The following is a 20,550-nucleotide window of genomic DNA, read 5'->3' as shown; positions in this document are numbered from 1 at the left end:
TTGGGGGAGGCTCATAAGTAGTGGAACAGTGCTATAGGTGTCTCCCCTGTCTCTTCCCCAACCCTCTGCCCCTCATCTTTTATTTTAAAAATCCACTGGGGATGTAGAGTCATGCAGGCACTGAGCCCCAGCAATAATGCTGTTTGGCAAAAAAAAAAAAAAAAATACAAAACAACCCCCCCAGCAATTCCATTGAGGAGATGTGATACAAGTTCTCCAACTATTATGATGGCAGACATTCAGAATTCAGAATTCCCTGTTCATTATTGCACAGAATGTTCTCCATAGTTTGGATGGATTATTTGGAAGGAACTAACTGGCTTAAGTGGAATGAGGTTAGAAGATGAAAACAGGTCAGCATTTTTCAGAGGCTATGCCAACCTCAGGGGCTGGGCAGGTGACACTTGTGTGTGTCCACCATGCACTCCTCACACTGCACATGACCCAAATTCAAAGATTTTGGTGAAATGAACAGATGAAAAGTGCTACCTTACAGGCTCCTCTTCTTTCTCTATCTTCTTCTTCTGAAAAAAAAATTAGGATAGTTGGGGTGAGGCTTTGGGCCCCATAGGTTCCCAAGGAACAGGACTTAGCCACTTCCTCAGCATGGGGCCATGACTTGGGGCTGGGGGCTGAGTTTCCCTCCACCTGTGCCTTTTCCTTACCTTAGCAGCACTGCTCTGCTTTGAGGGAGCCAACCTCTTGGATTGTTTGACGGGGGTCTCCTCTAGGGAAATATCTGCATCATCATCTTCCTCCTCTTCTTCTTCTTCTTCTTCATCCAGGTCCTCCTCTTCTGCCTCCTCTTCCCAGGAAAGGTCTGAGTTGTCTGTAAGGGTGTGAGCAACAGATGTATGGCTTCAGAAGCTCCCAGTCTAGGTCCTGGGGTGGGAGGAGTCTCCCCTGCCCACCTCCTGCTGAGCCCCTTTATGACCCCTGGGGTGGGTTGAGGTCTGGGATAACTCTGAGGACAGAGGGGCCAGAGTGGGAGAAGGAGGAGGAAGTAAGAAGCTGTTGGTGCTGGTCAGATAGTGGGGGTCACACTTGGGGTGAGGAATGAGGGTGAAGATGGGTGGTATATGAGGAGAGGTGGGCTAGGGGGCCCCTGAGATAGTAATGGAGAAAGTCAGGTCTGATGCTAAGGAAGTGGAGCCTGCCAGGGTTTGGGGCTGGAGCACAGCTGCGTGAAGGGGAGGTCAGGGATTTTAGGAGTCAGTCAGGAGGGGCCAGCCTGTGGTACACCTGGTTAAGCACACACATTACTATGCACAGTTCCCACCTGAAGGAGGGAAGCTTCATGAGTAGTGAAGCAGTGCTGCTGGTGTGTCTCTCTGTCTCCCTCTTTATCCCCCCTTTCAATTTCTATCCTTTCAAAGGAAAAATTAAAAAGTCAGTTGGAGTTCACTTTACCAGGACAGCCACAAATTCACACCAGTGAATGCTTAGCCAGAGTACAAAGTGCTTTTCTTTAACACCCAAGTTGTCCCTCACAAGCTTTGATGATAAAGACCATCTGATCCCTGTCTGGGTCTTCTAGTCTCTTTCTCTCCCTCCTCTATCTCCCCTCCTCATTTTTTTTTTTTGTCCTACTAAAAAAAAAAGTAGAAAAAATGGCCACTGGGAGCAGTGGGTTGTATTGCTGGCACTGAGTCCCAGAGACATCCCTGGTAGCAATTAAAAAAAAAAAAACCTACTCTATAACCCAGCAATTACTCTCCTAAGAACACAAAAGCACTTATCCCAAGAGATCCATACACCTCTGTTCAAGGCAGCACCACATGTAACAAGGTTCGGAAGTCACCCAAGTGTCCAATGGCAGGTGAGTGGCTAAGGAAGGTATGGTACCAATACACAATGGAATACTACTCAACTGCAAGAAGTGAGGTCTCTATGACAGTAGGGATAGAATGGGAAGGAATCATGTTAAATGAAATAAGCTGGAACAGAGGGTTGAATACTAGATGACCTCACTCATAGATGAGACAAGAAACAAAGCAAGGCAGAATACAGGTGGAGCCATTCATCAGCTGTGGTCTATCTCAGAAGATAGACTCAGACAGAAGGCAGAGGGGGCCAGAAGAGACATGAGGACCCAGTGATCTATGGTGGTAGGGAATAAAAATTTGGTGGAAGGGGAGGTGTGTGAAACAGTATCCCTGTGACAACTACTCTCTTGTCAATCAGCATTTCCTCAATACATTGATTTGACTGAAAAAAAAATCCTTCTAGTGTGTGAGTCTGTTATGCTGTGGCCCCTGTGCTGTAATAACAGTGGTACAATGTCCTCGTGGGCACTATGTTTTTCCACCTTTCCTAGCTCCAGGCTCAGACTTACCAAAGCTTTCCTGGCCACTGATGAAGACCGGTCCAGAGCCAACTCGGAGCTGAAAGGTGACGGGAGGAGCAAGCTCCATCTCCATCATGATGACCTTTGGGGAGGAACAGGGGGAGGCACAGATGATGCATGTCACTAGACCTGGCACCTGGTGCATGTAGGGGGCCGGTCTTCAGTCTAGAGCACAGCTTATCCCCCAAATACATACATACACATACACACACACATGTATGCCACAGGCTTATTGGACATCAGCAGCTGGGATATTTTATACAAGAAAAGAAAGACTTCCAATAAGACATTTGGCCAATTTTGAGGAAAATCATCTCTCTACTTTGAAGTACATGCATAAACTCATAAAGAAGTGGGGGTAAAATAATTACTTCCACGGAAAGTGCAGGTGAATTCACTACAGCTGCACCTGTGAGAGGATGTTTCAAGAAGATGGCAGTGGAATGAGGAGGAAGCAGGTACAAGCAGCAGCAGTGAGCAAACAAATTGGCAAAGAAACACCCAGTTGGCAGTATTGTAAAATAAAATGCCACTCAGTTATGACTAGGGCTGAGCAGGCTTCAAGGGTGGGAGCTAAAATACTACATTAAAACAGGCAAGTGAAGAAGAGGGTATTAGAAAGTTCTCTGGAGTATTTGGGAAAACTAAAAAAACATTCATTTTGGACTTTGGTCATGCACAGCTGCTTTAAAAGTTAAGGACGACCAATAAAAATTATGAGATTTTATTATTTCCAGATGAGCATATGAGAAAAAGGAGCACATCAGCAAAACTGCTCACCTGCTTTGCCACCACATTGAGGGAAGTGCTATGGTTTCTTTCTATCTTAGAACAAAACAAAAAAGTTTTAATCTATTTAATAAAAAATGGGAAAAGGGAGGGTTGGGCAGTCGTGCAGTGGGTTAAGTGCATGTGGTACAAAGCTCAAGGACCAGCGTAAGGATCCAGGCTCAAGCCCCCAACTCCCCACCTGCAGGGGAGTCACTTCACAGGCTGTGAAGCAGGTCTGCAGGTGTCTGTCTTTCTCTCCCCATCTCTGTCTTCCCCTCCTCTCTCCATTTCTGTCCTATCCAGCAATGAATGACATCAACAACAACAACAACAAAAATAACAATAACCACCACAACAACAAGGGCAACAAAAGGGGAAAAAAATGACCTCCAGGAGCAGTGGATTCATGGTGCAGGCACTGAGCCCCAGCAATAACCCTGGAGCAAAAAAAAAAAAAAAAAAAAAAGGTAAAAGGAAACTACAAACACAAAGTAGATGCTACAAATAAACTTAGCTATATTACAAGTCACTAAAAATGTAAACAGACTACTGGTTATGTAGATCCAAGCAACACTTCACTACACAGTGTTCACAAGAGCACGACACACACTGAAAACAAGGCCAGGGAGAGTGAGAACATATGCCAGATGTGACAGAGGCCTCTAGTTGTTCATCTCCTACCCATTCATTCTTTCCTTCATTGATAATTACATTCTGCTATTATTCAAATAATGCACTGGGTCAAAGACTGCATCCCACCATTTGCTTTGCAGTCAGTTGTGGCCATTTTACTAATTTCTAGGCCAGTAACTTGTAAGCAGAATTTGGTGGGTGACAATTATGTAAAGACTCTTTAAAGGTAGAGAATCAAGGGCAAAACCTTTGCCTTTTCCTCTGCTGCTTCTTTCCTACTGCCCTAAATGCAGAAGAGTAAGATCTGGAGCTGTACAGCCTTTCTGTTCTGCAAGGTGATAGAAAGTGAGGATGGAAATCTCTAAGAACAGGAAAAAGGTAAGAGGAGACTTGGTCCTTGGTGACCATGGAGCTATCTCACCAGCCCTGGACTGCTAATCTCTGGACTTCTTTTATGCAAGGGAGAAAATCAGTCTTGAATTTTTGGAAGGTCTCTTGGAGTTGGGTCTCTATTACTACAATTATATATAATGGAGGGGGGGTGGGCGGTGGCTCACCTGGTTGAGCGCATGTATTACAATGTGCAAGGATGGGTTTGAGCCCCCGGTCCCCACCTGCAGGGGGAAAGCTTTACGAGTGGTTGAAGCAGGGCTGCAAGTGTCTGTCTGTCTCTCTCCCTCTCTATCACTCCCCTCCCTCTAGATTTCTGGCTGTCTCTATCCAATAAATAAAGATTTTATATATATATATATATATATATATATATATATATATATATATATATAATGGGGCAGGTGAGTAGGAGAAGGGGATGTAACAGGGATTTCAGTACATTCTTAACTATCACAAGCCTAAAATGCTTAAAGTCCTGGGTTTGAGTTCTGGCACACCTGGTAGAGTACAATATACAAGGACCTGGGTTTAAGCCACCTGCAGGGGGGAGTTTCACAAGTGGTGGGGCAGTACTACAGGTATCTTTGTAGTCTTAGGCTAAGCAAAGACTTCTTGGGTTTCATTCAAAATCCTAAGAACTGATACAATGTATTATAAACTCAAAAATGTTTGTTCTGTGAAAGCTCATATAAAAAGACGAATTATAGACTGGGGAAAATATTTGTAAATCATGTATTTGACAAAAGTATATAGTTTCTAGACTATAGAAAGAATTAGCAGAAGTCAGCAGTAATCCATTTCAAAAATGGGCAAAACTAGATATTTTAGTGAATATTCATTCAGATGACAAATAAGCAAAATATGTTCATTATCATTTGCTAGTAGGGAAATGCAATTACAAGCACAATGAGATATAACTACCCACGTACCCCAGAGGAATGAAAACGTATGCAGACACAAAACCCTTTACACAAATGCTGATAGCAGACTTACAAATATAGTATGAATACAGGGAGTTATGAAATTAATCAGCCTGCTTTCCATACAGATGAGTAGTTGAATAATGATATATTAGTACACAGAGAACTTGGATTAATCTCTGGAATTGGTGAGGAGAAATGTCAGTTGCAGAAAGTTCCATTTTCATGATTTGACTTTATGACCAAAATTTCAAAATTAAGGACAGAATGTTCAGAGGTAGAGGAGGGAGCAAGAGGAGGCTACTGCAGTTTTGAAAGGACAATGTGAGGGATTCCCATGGGTTTGAACTAATCCTTATCATGACTATGGCAGTAGTCAAAGGAATGTAGTGGCCAATTTGTGCTTAACCCACTGAGCTACCACCCGACCCCCTAGTGGCCAATTTGTCTAGAACAAGGTCCTTGGGTTGTATGCTATTGCCAAGTAGAATGTATAGCCTCTCATATATTACAACTGCATATGAAGTTCCAGTTATCTGTGAAAATTTCATCTAAAACAGAGACATAGGGACCTGGGAGGTGGCTCCGTGGTAGAGCACATACTTTCGATGTGTTAGGCCCTGGGTGGTTGAACCCAACACTACAGGGGAATACCATGAACAAAGATGGGAGGGGTTCCACAGATGGTATAACACTGCTTTGTTGCTTCTTCGTTTCTCCTGCCTTTTTTTCTCTCTAAAAATATAGAATAAAAATTGGGCTGGGGAAGCTGCTCAAAGGTATCACACATGTGCAAGGCCCAGGATCCACTCCTTAACACCACATTAAATAAATGCCTGGGTCAGATGGGGGGGTACAGTAGAATATATTTCCTAAAGGTATGAAGATCTACATTTGATCCCTAGCAATACATATAAACAAGACAAAAACAAAATTGAGAGGCTCGGTGGTGACACACCTGGTTATAATGAACAAGTACCCAGGTATATCAAAAGCAACTAACACACACACACAACCTAGTCAATGAGAGAAGTTATTTGCACATCACATGTCCAGCAAGGGTTTATATTCAAAACATGTAAAAAAAATCATACAACTAAAATAAAAAAGTCAAGAAACCAATATAAAGTGGGCAAAAGATGAGTAAAATTATAATGGCAAATAGATAGGATCTGGGGAGATTAGCATAGTGGTTATGCAAAAATATTTCTTGCCTGAGGCTCTGACTTCCCAGAGTCAACCCCCAGCACCACCATAAATCAGAACTGAGCAGTGCTGTGGTCTCTGTCTCTTCTCTTTTATGTCTCTCTCATTAAAAGTACAAAAAAAGCCTCTCCTCACCTTTCCCGGATCAACTAGGAATACTAAAGGAGACCACCCGGACCAAAACAAGACAGGACTAGAATGACCACAGGAATCCAGTAAATCACCCGTGAGTACAAACACGCGTGGCTGGTGACAGAGAGGAGAGAGGGGCCTAAGGAGTGACTGCTAACAGTTCAACAGTTTATCAGTGGAGACACCACCTCCAGTCTGCTCCACAACAAGGGGACAGCTGAAGGGAGGAAAGGACTCCCCAGAGACTCACCAAGTACAACTCTGAGTCTCCATTGTTACTACCCTCAGAATCTGGAGCAGCAACAGGGAGGGACACCAGGGGACAGAGATCTAACCGGGAAACTCAGAAGACCTATACCTCAGTGGCATAGCTGAGGGGCTGTGAAAGTCTCTTTGCATAACCACTGGATTATCTCTGCCACACCCTGCTTTATCTCTTGGTCAGGAGTCAGTGATTAAGCTAAGAAGCCTATTGATAGTTTAAAAGCCCTCAGGCTCCCATAGCCTACAGGGAAGAAAAAAAAGGCTTTTACACCACTGAGCTCCAACTCAGGGATTGAAAAAACTTAACTTCCACCATGATAAACCCTTTAATTAAATTACTTAGACACAAGTCAATCCAGGCAATAGTGATCAATAATTGGAAAAGTACTGATAAAGAGAACTCATAACATAATATATAAAATGGTTAAAACAACAAGAAAAAATATTGGAGACTCGAACCAGGACAAGAGTCCAGCTAAAAGTCCTCCAGAGGGTGAAGCACAAAACAACGAGTTCAACATCCAAACATTAGCTAAGGAAATAATAACAGGAGTGAGTAAAGAATTTGAAAAAATTGTAATCAGAAATGCAGGAACAACAAATGAGAATATGGAAGAAAATTCTAATAATCTCATGGTTATTAGAGAGCTGAAAGCTGAAATCGCTGAGCTAAGAAGGCAACTAGCTGAACAAGCTAAAACAGTATCAGAACAGGGCAACAAAATAGATGAACTCCAGAAAGCAGTAGAGGGCAGAGAGAATAGAATCTATGAGGCTGAAGACAGAATTAGCAAGATTGAGGATGAATTAGAGACAACTAAAAAAGAAGAAGAAGAAGAGATCTCAAAAAGAGATTAAGAGATGCTGAAAACAACAACAGAGTCCTATGGGATGACTTCAAAAGAGACAATATACGCATTATTGGCTTACCAGAGGAAGAAAGAGAAGGAGAGGAAGAAAGCATTCTCCAGGCCAAAATAGCTGAAAATTTCTCTAGTCTAGACAACACCAAAGACATAAAGATTCAAGAATCCCAGAGGGTCCCAAACAGAATTAACCCAGACCTAAAGACACCAAGACATGTCATACTTAGAATGGAAAGGAATAAGGATATAGAAAGGATCCTCAAGGCTGCAAAAGAAAAACAAAGAGTCACCTACAAAGGAAAACCCATAAGATTAGCAGCAGACTTCTCCATACAAACACTACAGGCCAGAAGAGAATGGCAAGATATCTATCGCGTGCTCAATGAGAAAGGCTTTCAGCCAAGAATACTATATCCTGCTAGACTGTCATTCAGACTAGATGGAAGCATCAAAACCTTCTCAGACAAGCAACAGTTGAAGGAAGCAACCATCACCAAGCCTGCCCTGAAAGAAGTTCTGAAAGGTCTCCTATAAACAACCAGACCACCACAAATAGGACATATATCAAAACACTCTAAAACTCTACAAGAATGGCGTTAAAATATCTTCAATCTTTGAGAATAGGAAAACCATACAAAAGATCAATGAAAGTAAATGTTGGTTCTTCGAAAGAGTAAACAAAATCGACAAGCCTTTAGCCAGACTCACAAAACAAAAAAGGGAGAAGACCCAAATAAATCGGATAGTAAATGAAAGAGGAGATATCACAACAGACACTGCAGAAATTCAACATATCATGCGAGGCTTCTATGAACAACTATATGCCACCAAGCTAGAGAACCTGGAAGAAATGAATGATTTCCTAGATACCTACCAACTTCCAAAACTAAGTAAAGAGGAAGTCGATAACATGAACAGGCCCATCACAGCTAATGAAATTGAAACAGTTATCAAAAATCTTCCCAAAAATAAAAGTCCTGGACCAGATGGTTTTACAAATGAATTCTACAAAACTTTCAAAGAAGAACTAATACCTCTACTTTTAAAAGTCTTCCAGAAGATTGAAGACACTGGAATACTCCCTGCCAGCTTCTATGAAGCCAACATCACCCTGATACCAAAAGCAGACAGGGACACAACCAAAAAAGAAAACTACAGACCAATATCTCTGATGAACATAGATGCGAAAATATTGAACAAAATTCTAGCCAACCGGATACAGCAGTATATCAAAAAGATTGTTCATCATGACCAAGTGGGGTTTATCCCAGGCATGCAAGGTTGGCTTAATATACGTAAATCAATCAATGTGATCCACCACATCAACAAAAGCAAGACCAAAAATCACATGGTCATATCAATAGATGCAGAGAAAGCCTTTGACAAAATACAACATCCCTTTATGATCAAAACACTACAAAAAATGGGAATAGATGGAAAATTCCTCAAGGTAGTGCAGTCTATATATAGCAAACCTACAGCCAACATCATACTCAATGGTGAAAAACTGGAAGCATTTCCCCTCAGATCAGGTACTAGACAAGGCTGCCCACTATCACCATTACTATTCAACATAGTGTTGGAAGTTCTTGCCATAGCAATCAGGCAGGAGCAAGGAATTAAAGGCATACAGATTGGAAGAGAAGAAGTCAAACTCTCCTTATTTGCAGATGACATGATAGTATACATGGAAAAACCTAAGGAATCCAGCAAGGAGCTTTTGGAAATCATCAGGCAATACAGTAAGGTGTCAGGCTATAAAATTAACATTCAAAAGTCAGTGGCATTCCTCTATGCAAACACTAAGTTAGAAGAAATTGAAATCCAGAAATCAGTTCCTTTTTCTATAGTAACAAAAACAATCAAATATCTAGGAGTAAACCTAAGCAAAGAAGTGAAAGACTTGTATACTGAAAATTATGAGTCACTACTCAAAGAAATTGAAAAAGACACAAAGAAGTGGAAAGATATTCCATGTTCATGGGTTGGAAGAATTAACATCATCAAAATGAATATATTACCCAGAGCCATCTACAAATTTAATGCTATCCCCATCAAGATCCCAAGCACATTTTTTAGGAGAGTAGAAAAAATGCTACAAATGTTTATCTGGAACCAGAAAAGACCTAGAATTGCCAAAACAATCTTGAGAAAAAAGAACAGAACCGGATGCATCACACTCCCAGATCTCAAACTGTATTATAGGGCCATTGTCATCAAAACTGCTTGGTATTGGAACATGAACAGACACACTGACCAGTGGAATAGAATTGAGAGCCCAGAAATGAGGCCCCACATGTATGGACATCTAATCTTTGACAAAGGGGTCCAGACTATTACATGGGAAAGCAGAGTCTCTTCAACAAATGGTGTTGGAAACAATGGGTTGAAACATGCAGAAGAATGAAACTGAATCACTGTATTTCACCAAATACAAAAGTAAATTCCAAGTGGATCAAGGACTTGGATGTTAGACCAGAAACTATCAGATACTTAGAGGAAAATATTGGCAGAACTTTTTTCCGCATAAATTTTAAAGACATTTTCAATGAAACGAATCCAATTACAAGGAAGACTAAGGCAAGTATAAACCTATGGGACTACATCAAATTAAAAAGCTTCTTCACAGCAAAAGAAACCACTACCCAAACCAAGAGACCCCTCACATAATGGGAGAAGATCTTTACATGCCATACATCAGATAAGAGTTTAATAACCAACATATATAAAGAGCTTGCCAGACTCAACAACAAGACAACAAATAACTCCATCCAAAAATGGGGGGAGGACATGGACAGAATATTCACCACAGAAGAGATCCAAAAGGCCGAGAAACACATGAAAAAATGCTCCAAGTCTCTGATTGTCAGAGAAATGCAAATAAAGACAACAATGAGATACCTTCTGTGAGAATGTCATACATCAGAAAAGGTTAACAGCAGCAAATGCTGAAGAGGTTGTGAGGTCAAAGGAACCCTCCCTCCTGCACTTCTAGTGGGAATGTCAATTGGTCCAGCCTCTGTGGAGAACAGTCTGGAGAACTCTCAGAAGGCTAGAAATGTACCTACCCTATGATCCCACAATTCCTCTTCTGGGGATATATCCTAAGGAACCCAACACACCCATCCAAAAAGATCTGTGTACACATATGTTCTTGGCAGCACAATTTGTAATAGCCAAAACCTGGAAGCAACCCAGGTGTCCAACAACAGATGTGGCTGAGCAAGTTGTGGTATATATACACAATGGAATACTACTCAGCTGTAAAAAATGGTGACTTCACCGTTTTCAGCCGATCTTGGATGGACCTTGAAAAAATCATGTTGAGTGAAATAAGTCAGAAACAGAAGGATGAACATGGGATGATCTCACTCTCAGGCAGAAATTGAAAAACAATATCAGAAAAGAAAACACAAGTAGAACCTGAAATGGAATTGGCATATTGCACCAAAGTAAAATACTCTGGGGTGGGGAGAATACAGGTCCATGAAGGATGATAGATGATATAGTAGGGGTTGTATTGTTAAATGGGAAACTGGGGAATGTTATGCATGTACAAACTACTGTATTTACTGTTGAATGTAAAACATTAATTCCCCAATAAATAAATAAATAAAATTTTTTTAAAAAGTACAAAAAAAAAAAAGACTTCTGGGAGGTGTGGCCATGGAAGAACAGGGACCGAATTTTCTCTCTTCCCAAAACAACAAATAGGTACAACAAGAGACCAAATTGAAGTCATAATCTAAGGCTGAAAGTTCTGCAGCCTCAGGTGGGTGTTCACCTGTGGTTGGGGCAAAAAGGGGTGTGAGTTTAAGAACAGCAAAGTCAAATCAGAGCTCTGGGCAGCATGGAGCTGAGCTGCGCCATTTTGGCAATTTCAATTTAAGCACAGCAAGCAATGAAGGTTGTTCTGGGTGCTAGACAAAAAGAGAAAGGGGCTTAAAATCTCTCAGTCACAAGGGCAACAAAAGGAATAAATAAATATTAAAAAAAAACAACCTCTCAGTCTTTGAGTCAGGGTATTTAGCCTTCTGAATTTAATGCAAGGACACAATATAAAACAGTATTTGTGACCACAAGACAGCCCACAGCAACCACCTCATCCCACCCTCTGCAGATCATATAAACAAGAGAAACCTAGAGATCATAATACCACCACCTGCTGGCCATCAATAACCAGGACAGAGTAGCAGTAGCTGTATCTTGCTCCTCTCCTCCATCAGACACAAGTCAATCCTGGCAGGTGTGATTAGTGGATTGAATGGTACTGAGAGAGAGACCTCATAACATAACATATACAATAGTTAAACCAAGAAGAAACATTGGACAAATAAACCAGGACAGAAGTCCAGATAAACCCCCCAAAAAAAAGGGGAGTTGGGCAGTAGTGCAGTGGGTTAAGTGTACATGGCACAAAGTGCAAATACCAGCATAAAGATCCGAGTTTGAGCCCCCCCCCCACCTGAAGGGAGTTGCCTCACAAGCGGTGAAGCAGGTCTGTAGGTGTCTATCTTTCTCTCCTCCTCTGCCTTCCCCTCCTCTCTCCATTTCTCTGTCCTATCCAACAATGACATCAACAACAATAATAATAACTACAACAATAAAACAACAAAGGCAACAAAAGGGAATAAATAAAAATAAATAAAAATGGGAATGCTTTACAATTCCATGTCTAGGCATTTATCTGAAAACCATGAAACCACTAATTTGAAAGGATATACATCTCTCTATGTTCACAGCAGCGCTACTCAAAACAGCCACAATAGGGAGGCAACCTAAATGCCTAGTAACCCATGACTGGATAAAGAAGCTGTGGGAGAGATGCTCAATGGCATACTACTCTGTCATTTAAAAGAGGTGACACTGTCTTCTGGAGTCAAAATGGATGTGATTATGCCTAGTGAAATAGTAAAGACATCAAAACTAACTACTGGATAGACCAAAGTTACTCTTATGTGGAATATAAAGTCAATTGACCTTGCAAAAATAAGTGATAATCAAGCTGAGTATGAAAACTATGGTGTCCTGGAGAGATGAAAAACAAATCAGAGAAGCCCTGTGGTTGCTCAAGTTTACTTCCTGAATAGTGGAGGGGGGGGCAGACAGAGCCCAGTGACTGCCTTGAGCTGAGGAGATGGAGCTGTCCCCACTCCAGCGAAAAGTTCAGGCACTTGAGTTCCTAGAGCAGAAGAGAGGAGAGGAGAGAACTGAAGACAGAACTCAAGAGAACCAACACACACACTTGAAGATTCAATAATGACCAGTTCTTGCATGCAATGAAACTAAGACTGGAGGAAGAATTACTCTCACAGGGTCTGAAGCTCATAGAGAGTCAGTGTTTCTGATAAGTACAGCAGAAAAATCTTTTGTGTCACAAATGGCATTCAGAAGTGAGGGATCAGGGTGTACTTTACCATTCATGAGGCCCCAGGTTCGAGCCCCAGTGCTACATGGGAACAGCATGGGTAGAACTGGGGGAGCTCCATGGATGATAAGAGTGCTTATGCGGTTTACATCCTTTCTTTCTCTAGAATAAAGAAGGAACAGGGGCCGAGTGGTAGCACACCTGGTTGCGTGCACAACTTACAGTGCACAAGGACCCAGGTTCGAGCCCCCAGTCCCCACCCGCAGGGGGAAAGCTTCAAAAGCGGTGAAACAGGGCTGCAGGTGTCTGTCACCCCTTTTCCTCTCCATTTCTGGCTGTCTCTAATATTTTTTTAAAAATTAAAAAAAATTTCATCTTTAGAATAAAGGAGGAAGAACTTGGCTTGGGGAGGTGGCTCAAGAGGTAGGATTATACATGCCAGTGAAACATATAAAATAAAAAGCTGAAAATCCAACCCATGGAATGGGAGAACTGTTTGCAAATCTGATAGAAGGTTTATATGTAGAGCATATAAAAACTGATATAATTCAGTATTATCCAAATATTCAATTAAATTCAAACATAATTTTTGAAAATGAAGACTTGAATCTAGACATTGCACCCCAGGCATTTTCTCAAGAAAAATAAAAATAAGTTTATGCAAACATCTGTACATGACCCCAGGTTCCATCCCTAGTACCACCATAAGCCAGAGCTGAGCAATGCTCTAGTTAAAATTTTGTACATGAGTGATCATAACAGCACGCATAACAGCAAAGAGTTAGAACCCACCCAATGGTCCACTGAATGCTGAATAGATAAGCAAAATGTGCTTCAGTCACACAATGGGTATTGTTTGGCAATAAAGAGGGAAATGCTGGTCTATGTTGTAACATGGATGAGCCTTAAAAACAATGCCGGGCTAGACTGTGGTGTACTTGGTGCACCTCCTTGAATGCACACATTAAAACATTCAAACTCTTGGTCTCTCCACCTGCAGTGGGGAGGCTTCACTAGTGGTGAAGCAGTGCTGAGGGTGTGTCTCTCTCTCTCCCTCCTCCCTCCATGTCTCCTCTCAATTTCTGACCTATCAAAAAAAAAAAAGTGATCAAAGAATCCAGTCACAAAAGACATTTCCCTATTCCATTTATATAAACTGTCCAGAATAGGCAAGGCCATTAGAGAGAATCCATTGGTGACTGACTAGGACTTCAGAGTGACTACCCATAGGTATAGCTTTCTTTTGGGGGTGAAAATGCTCTAAGATCATTGTAAACTCTAAAATGTAATAGTTGCACAGCTATGAATTTACTAAAAATCATTGAATTATATACTAATTGAGGCCAGTGAAACAGCTCACTTGGATAGTGCACTGTTTTGACACGTATGTAACCCAAGTTCGAGCCTGGCCCCTCTGCACTGACGGAAGCTCTGGTGTTGTGGTCTCTTTCCTTCTCTTTGCTTTTGTACCTATGTATATCAAAAGAAACAAAGCCAAATATACATTACTTGGTGAAGCTTATAGCACATGAATGTTTCCATAACTGATACCATTTTTAATAGTACCTGAAATCAAATTGAAATACTTTTTCAAATACTTGTACAAATTATTACATTCTTAGTACCTTAGAAAAGAATATTTTTTTGAAAAATTTAAGCTCTATACAAACATTATGCATGACTAAAAATTAAAGGTGTCTATTTTTAAAAAAATTTTTTCCTTTTTTGGAATTTGTTCTTTTTTCCTTCTTTATTTCCTTTTGTTGCCTTTGTTGTTTTATTGTTGTAGTTATTATTGATGTTGTTGAGAAATGGAGAAATGGAGAGAGGAAGGGAAGACAGAAAGGGGGAGAGAAAGACAGACACCTGCAGACCTGCTTCACCACCTGTGAAGCGACTCCCCTGCAGGAGGGAGCCAGGGGCTTGAACTGGGATCCTTATGCCAGTCCTTGCACTTAGCACCACCTGCACTTAACCTGCTATGCTACCGCCCGACTCCCAAAGGTGCCTATTTCTACCCATAAAGTAATCTACAGTTTCAATATAATGTAACAAAATCACCAGCAGACTGATTTTTAAGAAAGCCAATTGTGAAATTTATATGGAAAGTACTAAAGACTTGAAAAACAGTAACATTGGACAATTTACATTACTTAATTTTAACACTATGAGTCTTATAGCTTCAATGCTTGAAAAAGGTTAAACATAAAAATCAATGAAAAGGGAGTCGGGCGGTAGTGCAGCGGGTTAAGCACACGTGGCGCAAAGCACAAGGACCAGTGTAAGGATCCCAGTCTGAGGCCCCAGTTCCCCACCTGCAGGGGGATCACTTTACAAGTAGTGAAGCAGGTCTGCAGGTGTCTATCTTTCTCTCCCCATCTCTCTTAATTTCTCTCTGTCCTATCTAACAACAACAACAATAACAAGGGCAACAATATGGAAAAAATGGCCTCCAGGAGCAGTGGATTTGTGGTGTAGGCACCGAGCCCCAGAGATAATCCTGGAGGAAAAAAAAAAAAAAGAAAGAAAGAAAAAGAAACTGGATTAAAATGTAGGAACAGAAAATGCAAAAATTCCAAGAAAGGGGTGTGTTGTCAAGGGAAGGGAGCCTATGTGGTTTGGGCAGAGTTAGCAAGGGCAGAGCAGCAAAGGTTAAGATCAAGATCAGATTGACTGCTGAGAACCTAAAGGGCTTTAAGGGCATTGGTTGGACCTTGGATTACTGAGAAAAATAGAAGCCATTGAAATATGTCCTGACAAAGGAAGTAAGATTTGATTTGCATCGAAAGGATTTTTTTTTTTCTAACAACTGTGTTTAAATATCAGAGGTTGGGAAACTTTCTGGAAAGGGTCATGTGGTAAATATTTGAGGCCTCCAAACCATTATGTCTCAGGACTGCTCAACTCTCGGGTTCAAGTGAAAGCAGCCATGAAAAAGTGTCAGTGAAGGATTAATTGTATTTCAGTACAACTTTATTTATAAAAATAGGCAGAAGGCAGGATTTAGTAGTTTGTTTAGCTTTAAATTTAAATTTAAGCTGTGTGGGATCAGACTCATTAGGAGGCCTTGCAATTAAGCTTAGAAAGAGGTGATGATGGTCACCTGGCCTCAGGGCTGCAGGGAGGGGAGAGGTGTGATGAGACTGGAGTATACTGTGAAAATAAAGTCCTAGGCTCAGCTAGTGAATTAGACATGAGGTAGCCAAGAGCTTTCTTGCTCTGACTAATTGGAAAAAAAAATAGCTACTTACTGAGAGAGGCTAGGTGGGAGAAGAGAAAATAAAAACCAAGAATCCTAGATGTTGACATACTAAGTTTGAGTATCAGGCAGTTACCGAATACATTAAGTTTAGAGGAAACTGACGATCCTTCCTAGCCGGCTGAATCCACATGGATCCCAGTCACTTTCAAAGCCATTAACTGGCTACGGAAGAAGGGCAAATGCTAGAAGAAGAAGAAGAAGAGGATCTAGACCCCAAGGAAGGCTGGATTTACGAGTAAATTAGTGGCTGATGGTTCCCTATGAGACATGCAGGGAACAGGAGTTGTCCAGACAGAAAAATATGTAGATTTGAGGGCATTTTTACAGATAAGTCTCCCAGCTCTGCAAAGACAATCTTAGCCCTGTCCATCACTTCCCATCACTGAAAGAGAATAAGCACGTTCATGAGGTCAATGCCTTACACCACAACCCCCAAGCAAGATAAAGAATTTAGAGGCCAATGTCACTTATGAGTACTATGTTTTTGTTGTTGAATTTTAATACAGCTAAACAAATCTAGAAATTTATAATATGCTCAAGCAGTGTTATCTGAGTGCAAAGCTAACAGAATATTCTATAAGCATAATTTACCAACATTAGAGAACTGATGATCAAATCATTTGATAACTATTCAAAAAGACAAACACCCAATTATTCAAAGCTGAGTAGAGCTAATTGGGCAATTCCTTAATCTGACAAACAGGCAACTATAAGACATGCATTAAAATGATGGAGAAACACTAGAAATATCCCCTTACAAAAAATGAGTGATGAGCTAGGCAGTGGTGCACCTGGTTAAACACACACACTACAGTGCTCAAGGATCAATGTTCAAGCCCCTGGTACCCACCTGCAGGGGGAAAACCTTACAAGTGGTGAAGCAGGGCTGCAGGTGTCTCCATCTCTCTCCCTCTCTATCTCCCCCTCCATTCTCAATTTCTCTCTGTATATCCAATAATAAATAAAAATTAAAGAAAAAAACAAGTGAAATAAAGACATTGCCCATGATTTACCCATCAGGTAGGTAGGTCTTAGACACTAGAGAAGAAAAAAAAAATTTTTTTTTTTAAAATACATTACTGGGGGTGGGGGAGACAGCATAATGGTTATGCAAACAGACTCTCATGCCTGAGGCTCCTAAGTCCCAGGTTCAATCCCCCGCACCACCATAAGCCTGAGCTGAGCAGTGCTCTGGTGTTTCTCTCTCTCTCCTCTCTTCATCTCTCAAAAATAAAATTAATTAAAAAAAAATTAAAATAAAAAAATATACATTACTGGGGCCAAATGGTGGTGCACCTGGTTAAGCACACACACTATAGTGTTAAGGACCAAGGTTCAAGCCCCTCATTCCCACCTGCAGGGTGAAAGCTTAACACTTGGGAAAGCGGGTCTGCAGGTGTCTCTCTGTCTCTCTCCTTCTCTATCTCCTTCCTCAATTTCTGTCTCTATCCAATAATAAAAATAAATTTTTAAAAAGCCATACATGACTTGCACCATTCACAGAAAGTGCTGACACACATAGACAACTCATGGCAACTTATCAGAAATAAGAGAACTTCTGGATATGCAATTTGGAAATCATCAATAGTGCCCTGTCACCAGCAGCAAACAGTTAAAACCATGATTTTTGTCACCCTGGAGGTAGTGTAGTGGATAAAAGTGTTGGATTATCAAGCATGAAGGCCTCAAGTTCGATCCCCCTTGAAACACCATATGCCAGAATGCTGTTCTGGTTCTCTCACTCTCTTCCTCTCTCTAAATCTCAGAAAATAAATATGTGATTTCTGAAGAGAGGTTATTTCAGTTTCCCAAGAGCATACAACCAGCAGAGAGTGTGCTGGCCCGTAATTGGGACTCTCTGAATCCAAGCTTTTGGTGATGGTTCTGTTGCCTCTCTAGTTCCCAAGTACATTGTGGTACCCCCCTCCCCCACCTTTGTGTCGTGTGTTTGTGTGTGTGTGTGTGTGTGTGTGTGTGTGTGTGTGTGTGTGGTGTGAACGGGGGCAGGGGACGCCTGAACAGAGCCTCCCAGGTCTAAGGGGAAGGCTCACCATGGGAAGCACCGAGGGATGCAGCGAGGCAATGGGAACAAAGCGGGCCTTCTTGCTATCCTCCTGGTCGGATTGGGGCAGTGCCTCCACCAGGTGCAGTTCCTCTTTGGCTTTGTCCCCCATGCAAATCTAACGGGAGTATGGGAAAGACATACCCCATCAGCCCTAGGGTGGAGGAGGAAGACCCTGCCCACCTGTTGGGCCAGAATCCACACCCCCCCCCCAAGAGATCAGGGCACCCACCGTACTCAGCACTAGCTTGGAGTCCTGCCTCCCCTCCTTCTGTGTTCTGACAGTGCAGGACCTCTTCTCCTGGTTTAGCTCACAGCCTGGAGGAGAGACAGAGGAAGGGCAGGAGGGAGGGCAGGGGGAATGAGGGGGAAGGGTAGGCCCAGGGGAGCACCCCCAACCTTGACCCCAACTCACTCCACAACAAGCAGTTTAAGACCCTTCCCGTCGTCATGATGCTTGGTCTGCCGACATTCACGTCACTTGCGGGGGTGGGGGTGGGGTGGGGTGGGGTGGAGGGGCTGGAAACGGGGTGTGCAGTGAAGCCTTGGCCCACCCCCGATTCCCCCTCCCCCTACAAGCCATGACCCAGCAGACAGCTCCCCCATCCCCACTACACCCTACAAACTCTGAGGGCCAGGAAGAAAGTGAGCAACCAAGCTGGAAAGGCTGCTGGAGCCCCTGGCTACACCCCAGAACCTACTGGGAGACCCCATACATGTCTAGGGCCTGGTTTTCTTGCAGCTCCCCGCCTCCAGCTCACCCTATTCTGAGGCCTTTCCACCGGCTCCTTCGCACCCCCCCGCCTCATATGGGAGCCTCTATGAAGCCTGGGAAGAGGCCCCGGGATGTGTCTAATCAACTTTAAAGTGGCCCCCTCCCCAGCCCAGCCTGAAGCCTCAGAGTCACCTGGGGGCTTGTTAGATGCCAGTGTGAGGCCCCAGTGAAGGCAGCCAGGCTGGAGAACAGGTATTTTAAACAGTTCAGGTGAGGCAGTGGTTGGGTGATTCCCCTAAGTGGGAGGTCAGGAGCAGAGGCAGCTGTGTGTGGGGGTGGGGGTGGGTGGGTGGAGGCTTGACAGGGGTCAGTTGTTCACACAGCCAGGAATGAACTAACATGTTAGGGAGTGGCTAGGAATAAAGAGGAGGGGCCTTTCTTGCTGCAGTCCCTCTGACCTGCTCAGACCAGAGAGAAAGACAACAGCACTGCTCAGCTCTGGTTTATGATGGTGCTGGGGATTCCACCTGGGACCTCAGAGTTTCAGGCATGAAAGTCTTTTACATAACTATTATACTGTCACTCCAGCCCTCTTTTTTATTTTAATATTTATTTATTTATTCCCTTGTTTTGTTGTTGTAGTTATTATTGTTGTTGTTATTGATGTCATTGTTGTTGGATAGGACAGAGAGAAATGGAGAGAGGAGGGGAAGACAGAGAGGGGGAGAGAAAGACACCTGCAGACCTGCTTCACCGCCTGTGAAGTGACTCCCCTGCAGGTGGGGAGCCGAGGGCTTGAACCAGCCCTCTTTTTTTAAAAAATTAATATCTATATCTATATATCATCTATATCTATGTATCTTCCAACAGGGTTATTGCTGGGAATAAGTGCCTGCACTGGCAAGCGCTAGAAGAAGAAGTGCCTGCACTACAACCACCATTCCAGAGACCTGCAGATCTGCAGCATTGCTCCATTGCTTGTGAAGCTTCCTCCAATGTAGGAAGGGACCAGGAGGCTTGAACATGGGTCCTCATGCATGGTAATGTGTGTGTTCTGCTGGGTGCACCACTGCCTCCCCTCACCCCACCATTTTTGCCTTTTTCTTTCACTCATTCATTCTGTCATCACTGAGACTTCACTCCAGGCCACCTTTTTCAGATAGACACAGAGAAAGATAACACAAAACTAGCTTTCTTCAGTGTGGTGGGGGTTGTACTTGAACCTGGGTCATGTCCATGACTGAGCAGGCACACTATCCAAGTGAGCTATCTTTCTCACCCTGGTTTTTATTTTGTTTACCTTCTCCCAGAAAAACACTTCATTAACAGTGTGTTGGGGAAGGGGGGAGTGCCTTCAAGCTTTCTTCAAGCTTTCTTTTCTCCTGTTTTCCTTATGGTTGCCAAGTCCTCTCACTTCCTTTTGGTGATGATGCGAGAATCCACCTTTTATTTTCTTCCTTCCATCATTCCTTTCTTTCTTTTCTTTACCTGAACACTGTTAAGTTCTAGTTTCTTCATTTTTTTTTTTCAGTTTTAAAAATATTTCCTGGAGCTGAAAGATAGACTTACCATGCATAGAGCCCTGGGTTCCAGCCTAGGCACTACACACAC

At 42.4% G+C, this 20,550-nt stretch overlaps 1 protein-coding gene across 1 annotated transcript; it reads right to left on the bottom strand.

Moving 5' to 3' along the window:
* Positions 1-250: 250 nt before the first annotated feature.
* NPM2 (nucleophosmin/nucleoplasmin 2) lies at positions 251-18,696 on the bottom strand. Its single transcript, XM_007529156.2, has 6 exons — positions 18,640-18,696; positions 18,457-18,542; positions 18,214-18,342; positions 2,336-2,429; positions 666-829; positions 251-524 (listed from the first exon to the last, which is right to left on the bottom strand). The coding sequence occupies exons 1-6, from the start codon at positions 18,674-18,676 to the stop codon at positions 486-488; spliced, it is 549 nt and encodes a 182-aa protein (XP_007529218.2). The 5' UTR covers positions 18,677-18,696; the 3' UTR covers positions 251-485.
* Between the last annotated feature and the right edge of the window lie 1,854 nt (positions 18,697-20,550).

This window comes from Erinaceus europaeus, chromosome 19 (genome assembly GCF_950295315.1).
Source record: "Erinaceus europaeus chromosome 19, mEriEur2.1, whole genome shotgun sequence".
Taxonomy (NCBI): domain Eukaryota; kingdom Metazoa; phylum Chordata; class Mammalia; order Eulipotyphla; family Erinaceidae; genus Erinaceus; species Erinaceus europaeus.
This window is presented reverse-complemented; position numbering and strand designations above follow the sequence as displayed.

What these genes read in the sequence shown, in the direction of transcription:
- NPM2 (XM_007529156.2), bottom strand. Translation starts at nt 18,676, where the DNA reads ATGACGACGGGAAGGGTCTTAAACTGCTTGTTGTGGA. An exon ending in CAGTGGCCAGGAAAGCTTTG is followed by an intron (nt 830 to 2,335) that starts GTAAGTCTGAGC and finishes ACACCCTTACAG; the next exon opens with ACAACTCAGACCTTTCCTGG. An exon ending in AGCAGAGCAGTGCTGCTAAG is followed by an intron (nt 525 to 665) that starts GTAAGGAAAAGG and finishes TTTTTTTTTCAG; the next exon opens with AAGAAGAAGATAGAGAAAGA.